Consider the following 25279-nt stretch of genomic DNA (forward strand, 5'->3'; position numbering starts at 1 on the left):
TTGGCAAGTCACCGCGTCCCATAAAATGTACCACCTGTACTTCAGACATTCGTGCAATTTTAAGCATGACGTGGCCAAAGAGACACATGGATTCAATAAACAATATTCCCAACGTCATTATAAAATGCTTTAACAAAAATTCGACTAAGGTGCGAAAAATCATAACGGAGGGGAGTAGAATTCGCTCGTCTATTACAATACACGAGCAGATAATAAATAAACATGTGCATTAAGTTAATAAAATAAGCAATATTAATAGAGAGGACAGATGTCAATATTAACACCTTTCCATGTTAATACCTAGGACACTTTCTTCGGTACTCATATACAGGGTGCAACATATCATCATTGAGATGTTTCAAGGACAGATGGCACGAGGATAGTCTCCGAAATACCCGACCTGACATATAGATGGCTCCTTTTTTAAAATTTGTCTGTATTACAAATATTTAATCTTAAAAAGCTTGTGTGTAAAATTTGAAGGTAATACGTTGATTTCTGATCGTTTTGGAGCCGCTTTTAGAGATTTTGTGAATCCAGAAAAAAATTGATCGTAGATACTTGATTCAACAGTTTCATTTGAAAGGTTTTAGTCCATCCAACATAAAAGTGTCTGGACAAATCTGGTCCTTCGTTAAAAATTGTAAAATATTGGGTGGCATAGATTCAACGCGGTCGTACAAGATGCCAAGACGAATTCGGCAGTGGCCGACACAATGACGCTCCGGATTTGACCACTCCAGAAATTGTGGTGAAAATCCACAAAACTGTACTGGAAGACCATTGGTTAAACTCGTACGAGTTAGCAGACACGATACGCATTTCAAAAAGTACTGGATATCGCATTTTGATCGAATAATTGGATATGAGACAGCTGTGCGCAAGATGAATGCCGCGATTACTCAAAATTGAACAAAAGCATCGATGTGAAAATACTTGAGTGGCAAAGTTTCACAGCAATAAAAGCGAGTTTTTGCGTCGATTCATAACTATGGATGAAACATGTGTCCATCATTTTACATCTGAGACGAAAGAGCAGTCAAAACAATGAACTCAAAGGGGAGAATGGACTTCGCCAGTTCCTGCAGCGTTTGGGCGAAGGTACTAAGAAAAAGAGACCTCATTTGGGGAAAAAAGTCCTGTTTCATCAAGACGACGCATTAGTTCATACTTCCGTCATCGGGATAGTTAAAATCAATCGACTTGATTTTGAACTTCTTCCTCGTTCACCCTATTCGTCAGATTTAGCCCGTTGAGATTATTTTCTACTTCCAAACTTGAAAAGTGGCTGGGTGGAAAGAGATTTGTCAACAATGAAGAGATGAAGCCCGCGGTTGATGCCTATTTTAAGACATTTGAAGCTTCTTACTATAAACTGGATGTAGAAGACATAGAGCATCACTGGGAAAAGTTTGTTAATCTCAGAGGAGACTATGTTGAGAAGAAATGTAATTTTTCAAAAACGAAGTTTTCTTTAATTGTGAAGTGGGGTACTTTTGAGATTATCCTCGTAGTACTCTGCAAAATAATTTAAAAAATTTTAATAGACCCATGATCAAAAACGCACCATTTCCGATATATAGGGTGGCAAATGTTCGGTTAACGACTATTTAAGTTTTTATTATCATTACTGGACATTCATAGATAGTATAAGACACATAACGCCTAACGTGATTGGCGCACACTTGTTCAAGTTAATCGCTTTGCTTCTCGCTCTGAGAACATTGAGTCATGCGTCGATGGGTTGTGAACTTTGTGTTAATGAACTAGATATTAAATTGAGTCTAATGACTTTTCTTGCACGTTTTTCCAAAAATGCAAATACTCGAATTTTGTATTATATCTTTTTCCTTTTTAGTATGTAATACGCAGTACCTGCAGCACGAATTTCTCTTCATGCTCTCCTTAAACTTGCCTATAAATATTTTACTAACACAGAATAGTAAAATTCTGTTTATATGGTCGATTTAGACCCAAAAGTTTACATATTTTCGAAAATTCTATTATTGCCCAACCAACGAGGACTTGAGGAGGAGCAGAAAACGATCCCGAGACAACATCAATAAATTTGATACTTTGATGGTCGATTTGAAAATACATCCCCTCCTCACTGATAATCAGTCATCAATTGAGTGCCGATTTAACTCATCAAAAATCGCTCTCTTAGTACATAGTATTAATGTTCAGATCAAATCTCCTTCCGAAACTAACCTGAGCTAATCTGGAAGGAATGATAACAATCGGTTTCTTGAATTTTTTTAAAATAAATTTTTGATTCTTTTTCCACTATGCGAAAGTATATATACAGTATCAAAAAATTAAGTAATGTTGTAAAATTTATATTATATTTATATCTGTCTTTATGCATATTCCTATTTTTCTTATAATATTAGATAAGGACCTCCACCCAACAATGTTTCTATTCTCTTCTCAATGATGTATGGAACAAATTATTATTACGGTGCTTTAAAGCGGAAATGTACGTGTTGTTCCTACTATGAAAAATCGCACCGAAATATCACATTTTATCACATAGAAAACCCTAAATAGGTCATAGTTTTAGAACAATTTCGAACTAAACCAGTTCCTCAAATTCATTATCATTTAATATCTTATAACGCTTATCAGTGTTTCTGTTAGTACAAAGATGTTCATAAAGTTTATGTATCACTGGCCGAACTTTCTGGATTTTCACTGTGTCTGCCAAATCATCGAAATAAGCTTGGTGCAACGGCATTCCAATTTTGTGGACTTGATGGGGAGCTGCCGACTTTGCGTGAACGTCCTTGAGAATATCCAGAATCATTTCTTCTCTAGAGAATCTGGCAGTATTTTTAATAAATTCAAGGAAGAAGCGTACCTACATTTGATCGTGTTATTATTGACCGGACCAACGTGTATTTTCGCTTTATTACCTGAATGTCGAATGTCGGAAAAGGGCATACTTTGAATGTTATTCCAATTAATCCCATTGTTGGATGGTTTACATTAATAACATGCTTGAAGAGGTATTTCACCCAGTTATCATCCACAAAAATGGCACAGTCTTCAGTTAGGAATGGGTAGCAATATTGATAGCCTGAGGAAGTAGTTTTTCAATAAGAAAATTATCGTTTTCTCGGATTAAAAACATATTTTACTCACCAGTGCAATAAATAATGTTGTCAAAATCTTCTTCAGAGTCGTCTTCAAATATAGCTTTTCCGTCTTCAAATTTCTGAACTAATGGCTTATGAATGACGAAGTTTGGAACTTGGAAGAAAAAGTTCTCTCCGTGGCTCAAGAACACCTTCATAGTAAAATATAGTAAGAAAAGTAATCAATTTTGCGGTCTATCCGGAATGCCTACCTTCTCAGCAACTGCTCCAACGATCCTGGCAATGTCAGTTCCTGAGGGCCCAGCGCCAATCACTAAAACCTTTTTCCCCATATAAGGGTCAGGTTTTCTATAGTGGTGGCTATGAATGGCCCTAGATCCTAAAAGTTCCATACCAGGTATGTTAGGCATTTTAGCTACCGAGTAGTTACCAACACAGATCATAACTGCGTCAAACGTGTATTCAGTTCGACAATTTGTCTTTAAACATTTTTCTTTTAGTCTCCATTTTTGTTTTGCAAGGGGACTGATTTCGATCACATGGCTTAGAAACTACATAAAGTGTTCTTATAGATGTGCATGCGTAAATAATCAAATTTTTACCTTAATATGTCGAAGAAGATTGTAGTGCTCAGCAAATTTCTCCATGTATTCTAGAACTTCCTTCTGAGTAATAAAAGAAGTGTCAATCCCTTCATAAAAGAAGTCCTCATATTCCATGAGTTCTTTAGGTAGGTTGGTCCTATGAAAATATCAATTGACACTGTTCTTAGTCGTTTAGTTTGCAGCCTTACTTTAACCCTTGATACATCGACGAATGGATTGGTAATCCATATTGGTCTACTACGGTGAGGTCTGTGAGGTTCCATGTACCTCCGATTTTGTCGGTTTGTTCGAAAACAACGCACTTGTGGCCTTGTGCTAGGGAGTGGCGAAGGGCAGCTAATCCTGCAGCTCCTGCCCCAACAATTCCTATTTCCATATTGATCTAAAACGAAATGTTGCATTATGTACTTGAAGAGTACTTACAGAAGGGATGCGCTCACTTTAGCTTTTCCAGCGATAGTGCAATGTTTTGTTAAAGATTTTTCACTCACGTTATTTAATTCTTTATCAATAGATGTAAAATTTGTAAACGTAAGCTTTTAAATATGGTACCTGCCCACGTGAATTTGGTGTGAAATACTCTCGTAGATGCCTACAGTTATTTTAGAATTACACAATTAAGAAATTTATGATATAGTTCCCCGTATCTTTAGAATTATTTCTCTGAAATGTCGTTTCTCTCGATATGCAAACAATAAAATAGAGAGAGTAATGAGTAACAACTGTAAATTACATCTCGTGATCAGATTTGGTAAACTAAACAAAGGTGACACCTTTCCAAAAGTGAAAATGAAAAATTGATTTGGATGGAAATATTGATAATGACACTTTTTTCTCTAAAGATCCTCATGAGAAATCAATCAGAGACAATCTTAGGAAAAGGTACTGATCGCCAATTTCATTTTGGTTTAAGAAAAGTTAAACATATCTCTCGACGAGTGTAGTAAAGAACCACATTGTTAGGAATATGGAAATCAAAATGCTAAATAAAGATCCATCAGACTATAGTCACAAAACCCATCGATTTTGAGAGAGGTATCCATGGTCGTTGTGGTATCCAAATAATTTTTTTTTATCGTGATACAGCTCTTTCAAAATTTCGAAATCTCTCAAAAATTTGCAAAAGAGAGATGTTATTAAATTTTATGTGATGGAACTTCATTAGGAATTGGAGATGCGACTCCATGTTATATCAGTATCTTTTTTTTGTTCGAGATACGGGTTCACTCTGACACATATTTTTACGTCTTGAAAACGTTTCTAGAAATTTAAAGGCTCCACACTCTATTTCTGAAGTTCTCGGATATCCAGAGCATCCAGGGCCGATATAAATACAAATGAGTTTAATCGAAAACCAGCAGTTTTATTAATTTCAAATCGTCCTCTCATTACTTGTGTCTTATTTTTTATCTTTCAAAAATTTTTTTAACGTTTATTCCCAATCTACTCTTTGCAAAAACAGGATTTTCGGCATTTCCACCAAACTTCAAGAATGAGCGTAAACATGTAATGTATCACTGAAATTAGAAAAAAGGTTGAATTCAAAATTGTAAAAATCAAGATAGAAACAATAAAAAAATTTGATGGTGGTTATCGGAATTCGAAACTTGGGATTTCAAATACTACATCGCCACGTTGTAGGATACCTCTGAGGGTTCAAATTGAACTGCAAATTGCACAACTTAATCCCTATTTAGCCAACCTCATACGTTTTACGTTTACTGAGATCGCCATGGTGGAGCTCTAGAATATGCAGTGTTTTCAAATGGGATTGTCAAGAGGAGAAAGTTTTTATTTTTCATTTTACGAGAAAAATGTATTTTTTATGAAAGTTTTTGCTTGTTCCAAAATGGTTAAATAAATTCTCAATGTTTCAATTTTCTACAATGAAATATCGAAAGGTTCACTTAGTTGAACATTTTTAAAGGTTCCAAAAATTAATTGTCGTTTCAACTCTCGGATTTTTATATGTAAATCCAAGTTTAAGTTCTTGTGAAGGCACATGGATATTTTATAAACTCATCAGTTAGCCATCTTTAAGCTGATTCCAATGATATAAGGTTTTACATATTTATCTCTTTTAGTTCTTAGGGAAATTAATTCAAAACTGTTTTTAAGTATCCTTGAATAATTTGAAGTTTATATTTCTTTAATAAAAATAGTAATACAGTGTCCATGAACCGGTTGTGTCCGGAATTCCCGAATTGGAGACATATTTCAAGCATTCCACAATCTAGTGATTTAGCGACAGTTAAGGGGGATGTTTTACTTATATAATAAGGAGATAGCCTAAAAGGAAAGTTGGTCAGTCGGTCCCTGTAAGTAAGACAAAGTACGAAAACGTCGAGACGAAAGCTAGAAAAGGACGTCCATATATATGTAATAAGGGATTAATTGTTGAAGCTGTTCCATCATCCATTTATCATTGTCTTGGATTCACCGGTTGTACGAGTCAGAGAGAGGTAGATGTTTCTCTAGATAATTCTTTCGTTTATTTCGTTATAATCTCAAAAATATTTATATTGACTTTTAGAAGAAAATCGTTATTACTCTATTTATAACGAAATTTAACTAAAATAATTGGAAAGTATGTTTCAGGATCTAACACCAAAGTTGATAATTATTACGTGATATAACCCATACATGCATGGATTGTTTAAGGCACTATCTAAGGTGTTCTCGTGCTTCTTTGAGCAAGCCTTTCCAGAACCAGAATGGTGTAGAATGCACTTGAACAGATTCACGCGATATTTCGCTTTACGTTTTGAACTTGTTTGCAGTCAAAATAGTGGACATCCATAACGTTGAGGAATATTTTATCTTCATACCGCCTATCTGCAGGCCATTTTGGTATCTTTCTCGCCGTTGTTGAGCTTTGGCCGCTCTGTAAATATCATTGTGGCGGGCCTCTAACATTCCTCTTGATGATGGGGTTTCTCAACCTGAGGTTTTGTAATTTGGCGGAGTCGTTTAGTTTCAAGCAGACTATGTATGAGACATCAAGACAAATAAACCTGATGATGTCTTTGGTGCCTGGGGGTGTATGTGAAAAAATGAAGTGTAGGTGGGGAAAATATTTAGGCCTATAATGCAACTAGGCGCGTTTAGCTTCTGTGACATCCTGGGGTCTTGTAAATCAAGGTTTGAATGTTAACTATATGTTCAATACTTCTACCATTGTTCTGGGAAATGTATACGTTCGCACTTTTACCGAAACGACTTACACAATGAGGCGTAAATAGCAAAATAGGAGCTTGTGGTTTGATAAAAATCTTCCATATACATGTGACCGTTTTAACTTCTTCGATAAACCTAGGAATCACTCTAATTTGTTGCATCTTTCGAATGAAAATGGCGTTTCATGCAAGCATTCCATGCTTGAAGCTAAAATTAAATGATAGCATGATTAACCATCTTTTCATGCCTCTGGTGGTGCATGGCGAGTACCAAATCAATAGAGGGATGTCAAAAAAGCACAAATGAAAACTTTCCAGATTTACCAGGTAGTGATGGTTTTCCGATGTGGTTTATTCTATGCATATGTACATAAATTAAGCAGGTTGTTTACACACAGATTATAACAGACTTAAAACACTATAGGTCCTCTATTACAGATGATTGACTATGTTCACCTCGTTCTAAGAATCTTGGATACTTGAGAAATCTTGGAATATAGCGGTACGGAAGAATAGTAATACATTATTTGTTTTTTACCCTTATTAAATAGCATAAGAAATACGTAGTAATGATGAGTACCTACCTAATTAAATGGAAAATAATTTTTATTGCTTTAAGTATGATTTATCATACCGTTATGACTTGTTTAAACAACATCCTCAGGATTAAGCAAGCAATTTATAGCAGTGTGGGAAAATAGACAGCGATTGTATTAGGTTATAGGTACCACTATGAATACAGTTTGTTTTAATTAAAATATAATCTCAATGTATTCTTTTACTCTCGTTAACATAATCTTTAGCTTGATACCAATACTTCTTTTTGCAAACACCGCACAAATTTCGAGAGAACTACGATATTCTAATTTATGCAGTACCCAAGAGGAACCCAGAACAAAATGTCCTTTAAGAGTTGCACGTCTTTCAATCGTGGATGTTCGCTTTGCCACTTCTTTTTAAGATTTTCGATAAACAGTTGTATACACGTATGTAGCAACAGCTAAAAAACAAATGTATTAGTATAGGAAACCGAGGTTGGTAACGGTAAAGGTGAATAAATTCGTACGAAAACGGCATTGTATCTGAGTCGTGTGGTTCAGATTCGAAATTAATTCAAGAAAACGGCTCGAAGTGCCCGTTTCCGAGTTCGTAACTCAAACTATCACCAGATCTGACTTCAACAACACCTGCCTGGCATGCGAGGTGTGATAGTGCTTCTTTGGTCGTTCCATGCATGTTCGGGGGTATATCTGATAGCTCTTGTAAAACAAATGTACTGCTTTTAAATGAGTCTAGTCTTTACACACTTGTGGCTGTAGGTTTAGCTTTTGTGAATTGTTATATAAAAATAAATGTTTTCAAATTGTTCATGGTCAAAAAAGTTGGTACCTCCCAGTTACAAACTTGGAGACGTTTCATCCGAACCCACTTCGGCGTTTCAAAATCGACACAATTTTTTCAAACTTGTCACTATTTGTTACAATTTTAGATTTCCAGATCTTCCAGAATATCATTCACGCAATCTTGAATTTTAATATTCCCGAATGAATTCGAGTTTTTTATATCTTATAAACACGAGCTCCTCGTCCTTCGCCTTGTGATTTCAGATAAAAACGCGTAATAATTTAAAAATTACGTGATTTCTAATATTAATATTGACTTGAAAATCAGGCGATATTTAAATCTTAAGGCATTCTGATCCAAAATCATAGACCGAAAGAAAGTGGCTCAAGTTTGACATAATTTTTGATTTCGGTTGAACACAGTGTTGAATTTCAAGAATTTAGGAGCGTAACGTGCATCAGAGAAGTTTTTATGGTGCTCCTGATAAGGTTGAAATCCAGCAGGTTAACCTGCGCAAATCTTTGAGAATACGTAATAACTCTACCGCACAAATCTTCTTTCGACGTATGTATGAATTATGATCTGTTTTACTTTTTAATCACGATTCAATTGATACAGCAAACAATGGCAATAAACATGTAAATATTTTCTGTTCCGGCGGAGAAAGGAAATTAAAGATGCAAATCATGTTTTTAACAGATATAAATCATGATCAGAACTGATATTAGAGAGAACTGGTTATATCGCGTTTTGATCCAAAATCGTAACCCAAAAGAGGTCGGTTCAGACTGCATGAATGCATATTGGCAAAAAAAATGTTTGTACATTTTTGATTCGTTAGTTACATTCGAAGGCGAACTCACGAACCAAATGCTACGTGTTTGTGCCAAATTCGTATAAATTTTGATTCAGAGATATTAACAGAAACTTAATGGTTTTAAAATTGGAACTGGATCTACAGTGTCTACTACAGTGATTACACGTGTTACTTAGTAATGAAATACCTGATTTTTAGTGTAGAATAGGTGGTGAACGGTGATCAGCTCATGCAGGATCAATATGACAGTAGTCGCGCCTCAAGTTTTAAGGAAACTTTTTTAGTTCAGACCTGCGTTAAGACGTTGCGCAAAGTCGGTAAAGTAAGCTGTTGACAGACTGTATGGCCAAGGCCTTGGACATTTTAGAGTTATTTAAATAATACTTTATTTTCAAATAATATTGGAGTTTTTTCAGATTTTTGAAAATTGTCTAATACCTCGTATGTACAAGAAATTGGTTGGTCCAAGATAGGCTTTAGCGCACTTTAATATTAATATTGAACCTACTTGTATACGTTTGAAACTAAGAGAACGATGATCAAAGGGTATACTCCTCCTTCTTTATGAAGAAGTTCCTAAGCGGAAAAAATAAAGACTGAAATATCCTCGTAAAACCATGTAATTATAGGAAAATGTTAATACATAAAAAGGAACAACCACAACAATAGTTATTGTTCAAACTTCGAGGAAAATTTATTTGGCCGCAGCAATCCTACATGGATTGAATACTAGCGAGAAATGAAGTGTAAACTATCATTTAATGTGAAGAATAAAGTGGACATTTGAGGAGAACCAAAATAATGGATTTAATTTTATATTTTTGTACGCAATTATTTTAATTGAGGTTTAAAATTGTTATTATTTTTTCCTGCAAGTACTTTTCCGGCAATTGTTTCCTTGTGTAGTTTGTCCCTTTTAAACCCTGCCTTGTCATCTAACTAAATATTAAATTATGGATTTTTAAGCTTGCCCTACATAAACAGGTAGATACCATTATTTATGCCACGCGATGCATATTTGAAAGCTAATTTACTTCGAATGCATAGTTAAATGTATGAGATTCGATTCAAACTCACATTAACTGTTTCTGTAAAACACAATTTATTTACAATTACTGGGATCAATAAAGAGCTAATCTAAAAATCAATACAAAATGAGTCATTTTTGTTTGATGCAATTTGTAGTGGTAAGTAAATGAGCCAGACCGTATAAGAGCAATAAAATAATGACAAAACCTTCCATAATGATGAAATGGGACAAACTTGAGCCGATATCTAACCACGAGCCAACATTGGTAATAAGGTATAAGAACTGTAAAACCATGAGATCTGAATAAATCAAAATGATGCAAAACATTTGTAAAATATTTTCCTTCCCTATCGAATTGATGGCTCTGAAAACGCAACAGGTAAACAGAAATGGAACCATGATTTTCAACAAAATTAGCCCCATCATTTTGAAAGGGCTGAATACTGTGAGAAAAGCTCGAACCCACATGGGGTCGAAGGAGTTGAGACTGGCAATATTGCCAGTCCCAAAGAAACCTATAAAAATAAACCCCATAAAAAGGAAAGTTCGTCGGAACATATCAGGCGTGATTTTGGTTTTACTTTTGTAAGCATCAAAGTTAACGTAATAAAGAAGATTAGTCGAGTCACTAGCACTGAATGATTTGCTTTCGATCAGCAACCAGTTGCACAAGACGGCGACGTAAATTGCAGAGAAAAGGGCCTCGAAATTTGAAGAAACCAGCAGGTAAAAGGGCGCAAAACCAAAAAACGTCCCCAATAACCTGACGGCCAGAAAGGTGCTCGTAAATGGAATAAGACAGATCGGTATCACAAGGAGGGTCCAGGAAAAATATTTAATAGAAGAGTTGTTGGCAATTAAGCCGTACTCTATGGAGATGCTGTAAATTATCGCCAGAACCAAGCACGAAAATTGTACATAAAATATACTGTATCGTATCCCAATACGCTTAAATTGATATTGATATCTGAGCCTATAAAACATTTCGTAAAAAAGCAAAACCCATGTGATGGCCCCTAAGCAGTACATTGACAAATTGAAGGTGGTTTTCATCACAGGGAAAAGAGGGAAGATCGACAGAATCAGACACAAAATTAGCCAGAGAATTTTGTCGCGTCTATTGGCAAATTTCCCAAATGCCCCTGGAAGCAGAATCCAAATCCCAATCAACATCGACAGAATCGAAAACGAAGTTCTGGTAAAAAATCCTAGCACCAGCAGCTCTATGCCAGTAACATAAATGAGAACGTTAATAATTTTTCTTGTGGAAGTTAATCGAAACGAATTAAAAATGAAAAACTGTTGATTACCAAGAAGTAGAGAAAACACTCCAAAGGGAAACCAGAAATAGACGTAATAAGAGAGAGGAAAGTTTTGCATATAACACAGCCCGACAGGTACCATATTTACGACCATCGTTTTAGTGCCTGGAGAAGTACAAGAACTCTTGACGAGTACCTGGCTATCTAACACGGATGCCACTAAAAACAAAATCCACCCAATAAATCCGATCGAGATAGAAATCAGCAGAGGATACTGGTAATAGTTGTGATAATAATCTAGTCCGTTTATTAGTACTTCAACCAAGCGTCTGCACTCGTTGATTAGCCCCTTAAATTCTTGATCCTCCTGCATTTTCTCCAAAACAACTAATGTTTCATCCAACACGTCTGATGTTAATCCTTTATAGGGTATAAATATCAAGGCATTTGCTTCCGTTCGCAGCCGTTTGATGTTAAATAATTCCAAGAGCTGAAGTGTGTTGGCCATTTGAATTTCCGCTAATGACTCTTCGGGCATGTCAATGTACTCCAAAGGAACAACTCCTAAAGAGTTGCTCGGGATGTTGGTGCCGATAATAGAGGATAATAGCGGAGCTAAGTTAATCTGTTTTAAGTCTTGTCTGTGTGATTGTCGCCGAATTCCTGCCCCCCATGCAACTAGAGGAGCCTCAGTCTCATGTGGCGACCCAGCTCCATGAGAACCCCAGTCGGTCATTCCATGGTCTGCTGTGAATACATACGCAGTCTTCTTGTCGTTGAATACTTTTTCAAACATCTGAGATATTTTTCTAACATTCCTGTCTACCAGTTGAATGTTTTGAACATACTCTTTGGAATGTGGCTTGTACCCATGACCGGCCGTATCAATGCCTAGCAAATGAAGGAAAAACACGTTGCCGCTTGCATGAAAATCCTCACAGGCTGTCATACACTTGTCAACTTCTTCAGCAAGAAACTTTTCGACCCTATTAAAAACCCACATGTCCAGGAGCCCTGTGTTTTGTTCTCCAAAGTCCTCGAGCTCAGAGCTGTACGTGTGCATACGTATGTGGGGCAAGTTGTCTTTGTTGAAGATGTTGAGGATATCAGGACTCCCCCAAGCCCAAGCATTCGAACTTTGGTTAATAACGGAATCAAACAAAACTGGGTTGGCCTTCCAGCCTTTCATAATAGCGCTGGGGTCTTCATAAATACCTGCAAGCAAAGCTACGTGCCCTGGTCTGGATTCTGTGGGCACTCTGGTATGTGCAACACCCCACGATCCATTATTTTCAATCACTGACTTCAAAAATGGTATTCTGTCTAGCTTATTATCTAATACTGCTTCTGCTCGTAACCCATCAGCTACGAATATAACAAGTCTTTTCGCAGGTGGTTTCGTGATGGATTTCACTGATCGCATGCCATGGTCTAAGGGACTGGCAAAGTATATGTCGAACACAGCAAAGAGAAGGAGAAAGTGGATAATCAGCCCCAAAATTATGATCTTGTACTTCTTGGATTTGTTGTTGCTCGTGTCATCATGTCCCATAGCAAATTTCTTACTGAAATAAAGAAGATCTCTGATTTAGTTCCAGCTGGCTATTGCTGACCATCTACTGAGGTTCATTCGGAGAAATTTTTATCCATTGAAATGCACTGAGCAGTATTGAAGTGAAATTTGTTTGGAGGTAAATGGCTTTGAAATACACGATTTAGGTTACAATTTGAAAGATTTTATCAAGAGTAAAAATATAAACTTCAAAATATTTGTTGGTTGGATAAAATATAAATTTTTGACCAAAGGTTATTTTGAATAAAGTAGGTAAAATAACAATTAAAAATTATACAAGTTGTCTCGAACGTATAGGGTACAACTTTTGGGAATTAAATTTCATGTAGTCGTGAAATGGGAAATACTTAGCGAAGTACCAGATATTACTGCATACCCCTATTTCTTCTTTCTTCCGTGAATTTTTTCAATTTTCTAAACATTTTACCCTGTAAGTTGACCCAATTAAATATTTCTCAAATACCTGGATTCACAGTAATTAACCACCTTATACATTCTTCGGTTATGCCAAATATGTTTAGTAGAAGACAGTAGAAACAAAAAAAAATGCATAGACAAAAAAGACCACAGATGGAATTTAGAATTCAAATTATTTGAGTAGAGAAGTTTGTGACATGGCAGAAACTTGTTTGAGGTGGTTAATTAGTGTGAATTCAGATTTTTCAAGCATTTCGTAATGTAAACTTGTAGGGTAAAATATTTGGCAAGCTGAAAATGTTCGGGACAGAAAGAAAAAATAAGAATAAGCAGACATATCTTGTATGTCACCGAATGTGGGGTCAAAACCCAGCCACATCTCCTCGTGGTGACCCCCGTATGTCTCCTGAAGTGCGGAATATCAACCTCGGAGGAGTGAGAAAAAGGCAATAGAGGCAGAAAGCAGAAGAAAAGATCTATTGCACAATTCCTTTAGGCCAACATCATTGGAAATCAACCCTTGAGGTAAACACGACAGAAAAGGAGGGGAGGTCAAGATGAAAAGACAAAGGGGCCAAACACCCAAAGACAGCTATGCACATATGGGTCCTATAATGCAAAGAGAAGTATATCAGGAGAAAATGCAAACATATCAGAATAATTTCCATTGTCCAAGAAAAAAGCAAAAAGTTTTGTCAGATATATACATGAGGATTGAACACAATAGAGGACCAGAAGGGCATAAAAAAAAGTGATTGGAAGTAAGAAAGGTGCGTTGCCCCGCAGCTTTAAAGGATGCAAGTGGAGACAATGGAAAGCATGGTTAGGCGTGAAGCCATCATGAAGGACGAAAACGAATATAACAAACCGAAATGATCCAAAAAGAGAGTACATGTTGCGAAAACACAATAGATGAACAGAGTGCAGAACCAACTAGCAAAAGACGAGTGAAGTAGACAATAGCTACTTGCAGTCCTATCCGACCTTGATGATATATCTTTCGAGGATAAGTGCTTTAGGAAATCTCATACCAGGTCGCTAGAACACCAGCTAGGGTGTTTTTGAAGATATTTCTAGTAACAGCAAAAACTCATATGAACTTTAATTTCCAAAAGTTCTACTCCGTATATTCAACACAACTTGTATAATTTTAAATGTTATAATAACATTTAAAATTATTTTCTTGGAAGGTGAAGCAAATCGAAACGATCATTGTTAGATTGGTTTATATTGTAATAAGGCGATTATATTTCACATTATTACTCTAAAACCACACAACTAGGTCGATGGAATGAAATCGATCAAAATGTATGGACTGAAATGACAGACGAAAGGGGTCAAAAACTGAAATTCTTTCCGCATTTCAGAGATCTTTGAACTTTGATAGTTTCCAAGATACCTTCACTGACCATAGAAAAACGTGCAGTGCATTATTTATACATGTACCGTTCAGAATATCTTTCTATATTTTACTTAAACTGAAATAATTCAAACCCAAATATTTCTTGTTTCACTATTTTAATCTAATTACGTACCAATTAAGGTATATCGAAAGAAACGAGCTATAGTTTCGATGCATCGACATTGTGGATTCGATTTCGCTAGCAAATTTGTGCGGTGATGAGGTCACTACGCAGGAAACTGTAATATTGTAACGTGGCTTCCTGGCGATTACAGACATTATCGATATGTGGCGCTATACGTCTGATGCACGATTATTTTTCATTGACTTGACGATGACGATTAGTCTATTACCTCGGTAAATGGATGTAAACAGATTTGGGTATAATTTACAATAAAAAAAACGATGCGACATCCTACACAATTTAGAATTTAATGTAAAATAAATATTATACATTTAATCTTACCTTTTATGTTATGTAAACGCAAACTCTACAAAAACATTTACCCAACTTAACCTCACATCACTGCTTTACTTTTTATATTAATCAATCATTCATGAGAATGTTAAGACGTTTATGACGTATGACTATTGACATTTTAAAAAATGGTGATATTAATCGCCAGATTGATCATTCAGAAATTTGATGCTGGGTTTTCATATCGCATAACACCTAACGTAATGCATAAGAATTACATACATAGAACGTTAAAAAAATATCTTTCTACGTTATACATGCATATACCATCCGGTATATAAATCAAAACAGGTTTATCTATAAAACTGATTTTCTATGCTATGCATCGTGTTATGCGTTATGCACTGTATAAACCCAGCATAGATTCAAGTAGATAACTATTCATGATCGGTAAATACCAACCGCTTACCAATATAATTGGTAAGTAAATATATAGCGGTATTTACTTACCAGTTATATTCGAGTCAGTCTGGAGACTTGGGGTTTCAAACTGACTGACATTGATTTAAAACTATCATCATGGCATTAATTTAAAATTTATATCTCGCAGTGATAGCTCCGGATCGAGGCAGGTTAAGATCGCAGAAATCCCCTACTTTTTAGTGACTAAGTACTTCAGTGAAACCCATATTATCTGGCCATCAAAATATCATCAATCCTCGTGATGAAAAAAAAACCGGCCTCGATCTGAATGATACATTTTCTAGAATATTAAAGATCCCGGATTGATCTGATGATAACTTTTCGGATATTGTGAAGGAAACCAGATTAACCAGAATACGAAATAGTGACAAATTAAATAGAAATTTTTGGACAACTCGAACTAACCCAAACTGAACGGGAATAATTGAAAATTGAAAAGTTACGCAAACAGATTGCTTGTGACCTTTCGAGAATTTCGATGTAACCCATACCGAGAATATGATTTATCGAAAAAGAAATCTTAATCCGATTTCAACATAGGAATGTTGAGAAAATATGTTAATCAAGAAAATAATTTAACTATTTTCTCTGATTTGCAACAGCATAGAGGGGAAAACCTGCTGTAGTAGTGAGGGGAACATCGTAATACCGTCTCAGATCATTTGTTCAAATAATGTTGTCGGTCAAAAAATGCTGTCTTTAACCGAAACGTCCTTTGGTTCAGATCTTGTCAATGCTAGAAATGTCGAAATTAGCAATTCTCATCGTGTGCTGTATCAAAACCTAATAATTTGCATTATAAAAAGAGAATTCATATTGCAATAAGTTGACGATCCTGCATACAATAAAACTACTGAGAAAGAGGTAGATAGATTCCAGATCCTAACGGATAACATGGTTCTACAAATCGGGATTAATACCAAATGTCCCAAAAACCAACTTTTACTCTCAAATCACTATATTAAAGCAGAAGTCCCAAAATTAATAGTTTAGTCGGCCACAAAAGTGAAAGAAACAACAATTAAACACGCAAAAAAACGATATAAAACTTTAAAAAAAAATTATACAAGCGCAATACATATGAGAAGAATAATCGAAAAACTGCAACGAATTGGGGCGAGATGGTATGACAATATTATATATTATTATACAGGCTGTCCATTTAACAGTCCCTCAGACCCCTATGAGTATAGTTGTGATTTCATAAAAGAATCTATTATGGGGACGTACATATATGAGGTAAAAGAAAGTTCATTTTAAAATTAGCGACAACCCTACAGGGTGTTCCAAAAAGCGGGGTGACAAAGTGTAATTTTTTTAAATGGGGCTACCCGCATTTTTTCACGTTATAGAATGCTCTCTTCGGATGCAGTGACTCGGAGCCATGACGTATTAAAAGAAATTTTAGACAGTCGCAGCGCTTCATAAAAAATTAACAATCATAGTGACCCTTAAGTTAGATTTTGATCATTTCAGTATGAATTCTCATTTAAGATCCCCTTAGCAGGTACTAATATTCATTTTGCTAGATACGCGTACAGGGTGTCCACAATAGCAACTTTAATATTCACCTTTTCAACTTCAATTTTCTTGATTTTTTCAAATAGGATGGTCTTTCATGACGCAGAACGAAAGAATATTCTATTTTCTTCATTTTAGTATAAAATAATATCATACTTATCTTAAATATTAATGGAATTATTAATTATTCTAGAAAAAACTGCATTCACGGCAAAGCATCTTTTGTTTTAAGTTTTCGTACGGTTTTAACGGTTTTTTGTTTTTCAAAATCTGTTTATTTTGAAACTGGTCATCGAGACGAAGTATACTCAGCAAGAAATTATTAGTAAAATTTATGTAATTGGTTTCTGTGATGGAAATTGTTTATTAGAATCTCGGGTTTACGTGCAACGATTTCCTAACAGGGGACACCTTGATATCCGAAGACTAGAAAGTCTAAAGGAGCGTTTTGAACGGATAGGAAATGTTAATTATGACAAGAAAAGTTGAAACAAGAGGGTCTTGCTAGCAGGAAATGAACTGGACATCACTTTATCAGTAGTAAAAAACCCAAAAATTAACCAAAGAGAAATTAGCCAGGAACTGCAAATAGGAAAATCATCAGTTATGAAATGTTTGAAGGCCAATAAATTTCATCCATATCATTTGCACAACGCATCAACACATTACATCAAGAATTATCTGATGCTGACTTTGCATCTTTCATTGGAGTGGATCTGTTAATAGTCACAACTTTCACTCTTATAGAATAGAAACCCTCCGCGTTATTTAAATCAATTATTTTCAACAGAATTGGAGTTTAAACGTTTGACCAGGAATAATCGGCAATTTTGTTGATGGACCTTATTTTTTTTTAAGGATGAATGACTGGACATGTTTTTCTAAATTTTTTCAATCAAGATCTTCCGCTTTTATTAGATCACATCCCGGAATACATACAAGATGAAATGTGGTTTCAGTTAGATGGAGCTCCATCTCATTTTAATTTACGTGTACAAGAACACATTTCAATTTATTTTCGTGAAAAATGTATTGTTAAGCAAAGTTTGTAACAACAATACAGGCTTAGGATATTGATAATGACATTACTAAATTCTGTTGGGCTCCGTTGCATGGCCGCCAAGGAGTTCCGATTTAACCCCTTTCGACTGCTTCTTTTGGTGCAAAGTGAAGTCAGATCTTTACAGAAATCACCAACAACCCGTGAGGATATGAAATTGAAGATTCGAGAGAATTTAAGAGCATTACTGCGGAAATGCTTTCCAATACCGGTAGATCTTTTTTTCTTAAGAGTTGCACAGCGTATTTGGAAAATGATGGAAAACCTTTTGAACAACTGTTGCCCTAATTATCCTTAAAATATTTTACGTTAATATTTGGATTTCCTACTACTTATAAAGTAATGTTCAATTCACTTTCTTCTAGCACAACCCTCTTGTTTCGACTTTTCTCTTCATAATTAACACTTCCTGTCCGTTCAAAGCACTCCTTTAGACTTTCTAGCCTTCGGACATCAAGATGTCCACTATTACGAAATCGTTGCGCGTAGAGCCGAGATGCTAATAAACAATTTCCATCACACGAACCAATTACATAAATTTTACTAATAAGTTCTTGCTGAGTATACTTCAGTGAGTGTTTACTCACTTAGCAATACAGGTTTTCCTGGAATAATTAATAATTCCTTCTATACTTAAGATAAATATGACGTTATTTTATACTAAAATGAAGAAAATTGAAGTTGAAAAGGTGAAAATTAAAGTTGTTATTGTGGACACCCTGTATGCATTTTTGCCTAAGTGAGTATTAATACCTGCGAAAGGGCTCTTACATAAGAATCCATGCTGAAATTATCAAAATCTGACTTAAGGTAACTACATCAATTTTTTTGAGACACTGTAAATGTCTCAAATTTCTTTTAACACTTAGTGGATCCGAGTCACTGTATCCGTGGGTTAAAGAAATCTAGGAAATAACACAGTTTTAAGGGAGGATTCTGTTATGTGCAAAAAATGAGGGTGGTCTCATTTAAAAATTTAACATTTTATGTCACCTCGTTCTTTGGGATACCATGTAGAGTTGTCGCTAATTTTAAAATGTATCGTCACTGGTCTCACATATTTCCTATAATTGATTTTTTTATGAAATCGCCAATAAATTCATAAGAATCTGAGGGGGTGTTAAATGGAAACTCTGTATGATACAAATTGTAACTGGACCTTACTACACCCTCTTTCCTTTATAAGACAAATAGGACAATCCCGGTTCTTCTCCGCGTCTACCACTGTATTGGAGCATTTTCAAGAGTTTTTTTTTGTTTCTTTGCACTTTATTAATGATTATTTTGAAAGACGGTATTTGGTTCACCAATACATATCCAAAAGAGGCTGGTAGATGAGATGATTTTGAACGTATCTTACTATACAGGGTGTTAGGGAAATAACTTTCGTAAATTCAACCAACAATTAAGAACATCACTTTGAATAAAAAAGTTTTTTTACAACAAGAGTCTTAAATACAACCATTTCCCTGGAAGGCAAAAAAAACATCTATAGAGAATTGGCAACGTTGCGTCATGTTTAGTTCATTTAGGTATCTCCCTAAGTAGCTGCATACACTAGGTATGCATTTTTGCAAGGGTTTTTGTGTCCTATATCCGTTAACTGCCTTTCAATGTTATCGCTTCACTCGCAGAGTGAACTTGGGCGACCCTTTAAAGGATCAGGTTTTCAGGATTCAATGCGGCGTTGCCGCTTACGTTTACTTTTATCGGTTAACTTGCATTATTACTTATTAATTAAGTTTTAAATTGCTTTTAGCAATGTTCTTGTTGAACATTTTTATATTTTTTGTTACTCATCAAACAATCAACATCTGTTAAATTCGTTTTTCAATATTTTATTACAATTTTAAGCGTATCACAACTTTTCTGTTACCAACTAAAATTTTTTGTTTGAAAAAACTATTAGATTTCGAACCCCTGTTGTAAATAACTTTTTTGTTTAAAATCATGTTCTTTATCATCGGTTAAATTTACGATAGTTATTTCCCTAACACCTTGTATATATACACTATTATACGATGCGTCGTGAATTTCGAAATACCGCCATGTTTCCGAAGTTTACCAAATTCGCTGCGCACTTCGATGTAAGTTACAATGAAAATTTAGTGCAACATTTGAGTTGACTATCTTTTTTCGTATAAATTTAAATATGTATTTTATCAAAATTAAATATGTAATGATATTTACACATTAGAAAAAAATCGTGGTCCTTTAAAATTCTAAAGATGAATTTCTCGAAAATCAAACTTACTTTCGTAAGCAAATAAGAAAATATGCAAATGGTGAAGTCGTTCAAATATCTTTAAAAACTTTTTCATCATTGCTTTTTTCAATAATGTATTGAATGACACAGACTTAATGTTGAATTAAATGTTTAATTAAAAAACAATGCAGAAAAAATTGACACGGCGATTTAACAAATTTGATTAAAAAATAGTAAGTGATTATTACTTATGCATTAATTATATTATTTACTTATGATTAATTATCATGCTCGAAATGAGAACCATCGTTTCCGACACAACGTCGGCATCTTCGTCGCATCTTTGTAGTGGTTACTCTTAGCCTCGTTTCAGCTTTCATTATTTCTGCTGCCTCATTAATTTTTTGGCTGAGATGGTCTTGATCATGAATTTCCTCATTGGATACCAACCTCTTCGGTCGTCCTCAGATGTGATAGCCGACTGGGGTCAGATTCGGAGATCTGGCAGGTTATAATATCGGTCCATTTCGCCGTATTCATCTTTCAGGAAATGGATTATTTAAAAACTCCCTCAGAGTTCTCCATAAATGGGTGGGACATCCGTCATTTTGATCGTCGTTTGATCCATCGTTATTCAAGAAATTCGTTTTTGAAGTTTTAAATGGCCACCATTTTTTTTTTCATATGTTGATCCCGTTACTTGTTTGATTTCGACAAAATACCTATACAGGTTTATGCGAGGAAAGATAGAGTCGAACCAAATGTTTCCCTAAATTTTTACTGAAACTGATATAGGAGAAAGAAGCGAATTTGGTAAAATTCGAAAAAATGACGATACCTTGAAATGTGTTACACTTTGTATATTAGTATACGGAGTGTTAGGAATATAATTTTCGTAAACTTAACCAATGACTAAGAATATAATTTTGAACCCAAAAGTTTCTTACACTAGAGGTGTTGCCAACATAATAGTTAAGAAAAAAAATGTTAAAGTTGGTAACCGAAAAGCTGTGGTTAGCTTAAAATTTTAATAAAATAATGAAAAACATACTTGACAGGTGTTGATTGTTTGACGTATAATAAAAAGTTAAAATTATTTAGCAATAATATTGTTAAAAACAATTTAAAACTTAATTAATAACTAATAGTACAACTTAAGCGGTAAAAGTATATTTTAGCGGCAACACCGCACTGAACGCGAGCGAGATAGAGTTTTTTTTGTTGTGATTATTTTTTGCAATTCCTTAATACCCGATAGCTGCTAAAACTTGACCCTTTATTAGTACGCGAATTTATTCGGGCTCGTTAACAGTATCTACGTGAAAATGTATTCTTTACGCGAGTACCATGAGGTTCTTTTAAATCATGGAGAGGCATTACAATATTAAGAAACTGGGTGCACTTACGCTAATCGTTATTCATGAAGAAAGTTTCCAGCTTTACGTGCGAATTTTCTCTTCGTGTACGGGAAAATCGGTTAAAACGCGGTTGTGTATGGATAGACTAAAATGGTGGACGTTTTGAACATTTTTGATTGTGATGTGAGTGGTGTAAAATGTGCAACTTAACGTGTTATGCTGATTAGAGACGATGACAATAATTTAAAGGTAAGTGGCTTTTCAAAGTAACAAAATAAGAATCACATAACGGTAAAATTGTAACTCTAAAACCTATCGGACCTACAAATCCCGTGTAAAAATGCATACTTAATTGATGCGGCCATTTAGGGAGGTATCAAAATGGATCAAACGCGACGCCACGTTGCCAATTTTCAAAAGATTTTTTTTCTGTTTTCCGGGGAAATGGTTCTATTTACATCCCTGTTGTACGGATTTTTTTAATTTAAACTGACGTTCTTAATCTGCGGTTAAACTTATCAAAGTTATCGTCCTAACACCTTGTACACAGGGTGTTTTTTCTAGTATGCGTACCATTTTTATCTCCCAAACGGGAAAAGTTGCAACTTCGGTTAAATTAGAATGTGGCAACCTCGTAGCGGTTTCCTTAATCAGCTCCACAGGGGGGCGCTATTGGCTAATTTAACCGAAGTTGTAGCTCTCACCGTTTCGGAAACAACAATCACAGGCACACCAAAAAAATCCCTGTATGATCATACGCGTGGAATCTTGTTTACAACCCTCTTTCAGATGTCTATTGGTGTACTAATCACCCCGTATAAGGGTGACGTGAGTGTTTTTGGCACAAGAGCAGAGCTAGTAAGCAGTTGATGGTCTTTTTACAAGTATTATTTCTTTGGTTATTTCGTCCTAATTCTAAACAACGCCACATCCTGTATGCACACGTAAAATAAATATGTTCCTCCTTAATGTTCTCTAGGCGCAAGTTATTTGACATCAAGAGGCGAAGTAATAATTGGCACAATTTCAGCAGATAAACGATTAGTGGCGAAGTGGCCATTAATGGCAAAAATAAGTCGTTCTCTATGATTGCTTCAGACAGGGCTGTCCTAGAAACTGGGAAAACGGTCATTACACTAACAGATTGCCGTACCGAAAAGCGGACAGCCACCATAATTGCATTTGTTTTAATTATTAGTTCGATCACGATTGTCGTGAACTTAACTCTCGGCCGATCCATTGTGGAACTACGTGATTTTAGACAGTAATAATTACTGTGTCGTGAACTTATTGCAGAAAGTTCTTGTCACAGAGGTTGCTGCTCTGATCAATTGTTATTGGGGTACCAGAATGAGTAACCAGAAGTTGCCTTTCAGATTGATATTTAAAAGCAATAAAAGGCTTAGTAAGACGCGAAATTAACATTTCATAGAACTGAATTATTATGAGTTCTCTCGGCACAATGTCTGAAGCAAATTATTGACTATCATGCCCATAAACTATAGGAAGATGAAATTAACTCCGATTGGCAGTAAAACATATGGAATCCGGAAAGACCAGCCTTACATTGAAATATACACCGCTGATTATTGAAATATTGGTACCTCTCTTTAAAGTATGGTCACGCTGGTCGAAGGTAAATTTTTGCCATCCGGAGCTAGGTGGGAAATTACTTGCAGAAGAGAGAAATATGGTTATTATGCCGGTATAATATGTTGTTAATCGTAGCCACTAGGAATGAGTAGGTACTGAATACCTTAAAGTTAGTTAAAGAGTCGTAAACAGCAATGCGAATTCGTTCAGACGAAGTAGATACCTGCAGATTTAGACTGTTTTTTCCTTGATTTATATACCGTAGTCGAACATTTGCTGACATTGTGTTCAGATGCTCATCAATCAAAGGACGTTAATGACTCCCTTATAAGTTTCGGTACGACTACTTGCGTGACATAATTTGAAACCCATAAAATTGTTGGTGTGAAAAAGATATCAAGAGAACCTCATTCTTAATATGGTAGATGTCAATACCGCATGTTTTATAAAGTAATATATCTGTAAATGTGTGGTCGACAATCAGTGCTCTCCTGCAGACAGCGGATGTCGCAAAGGCTTACCACCTGGGTACTACCATTAATCTGAATCCACTGAGAATTCTAAAGTTACAGAGTATTCAGTATGGCAGTACATCATTGGTTCACTTCTGAAAAAAGGAATGCAATATGCAGTGCATGCGTTTGCAAGTTATTTATATATTTTTTCATTAAATAAAGAAGTAATTAAGATCTAATTTTGTTCGGGGGTGGAGGGAGGGGCCGACAACACTTCACACACCAGCAGGGTTTTTTTGTAGAGACGGATTTGTACGCTATTCTCAGTTAGGACTAACTGAGAATAACATTCACCCCTCGAAGGAATGACATGAACCTTTCAGGTTTCAGTGACGGGTCCGTCACCCCTTCCGGAACCTAGGAAAAATTAGTAGGAAAAGAAGAATAAACAGGAAACTAATGAAACTGTGTAAGAGTTGAATATCCAAACTGTGTGTGTGTGTGAAATACTCTAAAATTCCTCTTCTAATTACATAGAACAACGGTTTTTTTCGACAAGTATCATGCAACCATGTCAAAAGTTTGATTCACGCAAAGTGGCTGGTTTTTGACGATGTACCCAATTAAACCTGCCTTTTTTTAATTTCGATTTTTGTGTTGATGATTAATCTACGAGGTATTTGTTAGTGTTTAGCCTCTTTTCATGTGTCCGAGGTCGACCTCTTGTTCAAACATAGGTAACCAACTGTTATCTATGGTTACTGAACAAGAGGCCACACATGTTTTTTTTATTAAGTAAAATATACATTTTCTTTGACTTTACGCGTCTCTGATAACGGTTCCTTCCTAACGAGGCATCGTTCCATTTAATTTTGTGACCAGCATCAAAGGCACGCTGGCTTATATTGATCTATAAATTTCTCTATTTTTAATGTAGTTTTGGTATTGTGGTTGTCACATTCGTCAGGAATTTTATGGATGATATTGTTTGCGTGTCCGTTTTCGCTTCGCCTTGTGTGTCTCGTAATTCCGTTTATAGCGGTTTCCTTTATGTTGAAACAAATCCGTTTTTCCTATGTCACTGTAACCTTTTGATCTTTGCGCATTTTAAGTGTTCGCACTTTGCGTGTCTTTTAACTAAATCCGTCTCCAAACGTTTCCGTTCTTCAAATTTTCTCTTCCTACATCTTTTAATTGCTCTCAGTGAGCGTTAACTTCAATTCTAATGATATTCTCCCTTTTCGTTGCTTCATCTTCAATGCTACATTAAGTGCCATTCTTGTCGATTTGTCCACAAAACATCGCAGTCTCTTCCTCCATTCTTAAGGCCTGCTCGCAAGTGTTTCCGGAACTTTATTCAAATTTTTTTTAGGACATTTAGTCCATTTCGCAAAATCTTCCTAACAATCGGTTTTAACGTACACTTGAACATTGATAGTAGCTGAACGTTATGATTTTATT

The 25279-nt window shown here is 35.4% G+C and overlaps 2 protein-coding genes across 10 annotated transcripts in view; one reads left to right on the plus strand and one right to left on the minus strand.

Annotated features, from left to right (window-relative positions):
* Nucleotides 1-2323: 2323 nt before the first annotated feature.
* LOC136346677 (GPI ethanolamine phosphate transferase 1-like) overlaps nucleotides 2324-25279 on the minus strand; it is a 225072-nt gene continuing 202116 nt past the window's right edge. The window contains exons 1-8 of one of the 9 annotated variants that reach the window (XM_066296021.1): nucleotides 15191-15298; nucleotides 3892-4085; nucleotides 3701-3839; nucleotides 3529-3649; nucleotides 3350-3477; nucleotides 3145-3289; nucleotides 2916-3079; nucleotides 2324-2860 (exon numbers count right to left, since the gene is read on the minus strand). In XM_066296021.1, coding sequence (XP_066152118.1) covers nucleotides 2576-2860; nucleotides 2916-3079; nucleotides 3145-3289; nucleotides 3350-3477; nucleotides 3529-3649; nucleotides 3701-3839; nucleotides 3892-4079 — 1170 coding nt within the window. In that variant the 5' untranslated portion in view covers nucleotides 4080-4085; nucleotides 15191-15298 and the 3' untranslated portion in view covers nucleotides 2324-2575. Of the gene's footprint in view, nucleotides 3080-3144; nucleotides 3290-3349; nucleotides 3650-3700; nucleotides 3840-3891; nucleotides 4086-4143; nucleotides 4675-9227; nucleotides 9439-9548; nucleotides 9617-10125; nucleotides 12898-15190; nucleotides 15309-25279 lie in introns of those variants that run through there. The other 8 variants (XM_066296016.1, XM_066296020.1, XM_066296019.1 and 5 more) reach the window with 8 other exon arrangements.
* The window catches only part of Ser (Serrate), a 239402-nt gene continuing 235840 nt past the window's right edge, over nucleotides 21718-25279 (plus strand). The window contains exon 1 of the mRNA XM_066296002.1: nucleotides 21718-22019. Within this exon, the coding sequence (XP_066152099.1) occupies nucleotides 21987-22019 (33 nt within the window). The 5' untranslated portion in view covers nucleotides 21718-21986. The remainder of the gene's footprint in view (nucleotides 22020-25279) is intronic.

Source organism: Euwallacea fornicatus, chromosome 24 (genome assembly GCF_040115645.1).
Source record: "Euwallacea fornicatus isolate EFF26 chromosome 24, ASM4011564v1, whole genome shotgun sequence".
NCBI classification, from domain to species: Eukaryota; Metazoa; Arthropoda; class Insecta; order Coleoptera; family Curculionidae; genus Euwallacea; species Euwallacea fornicatus.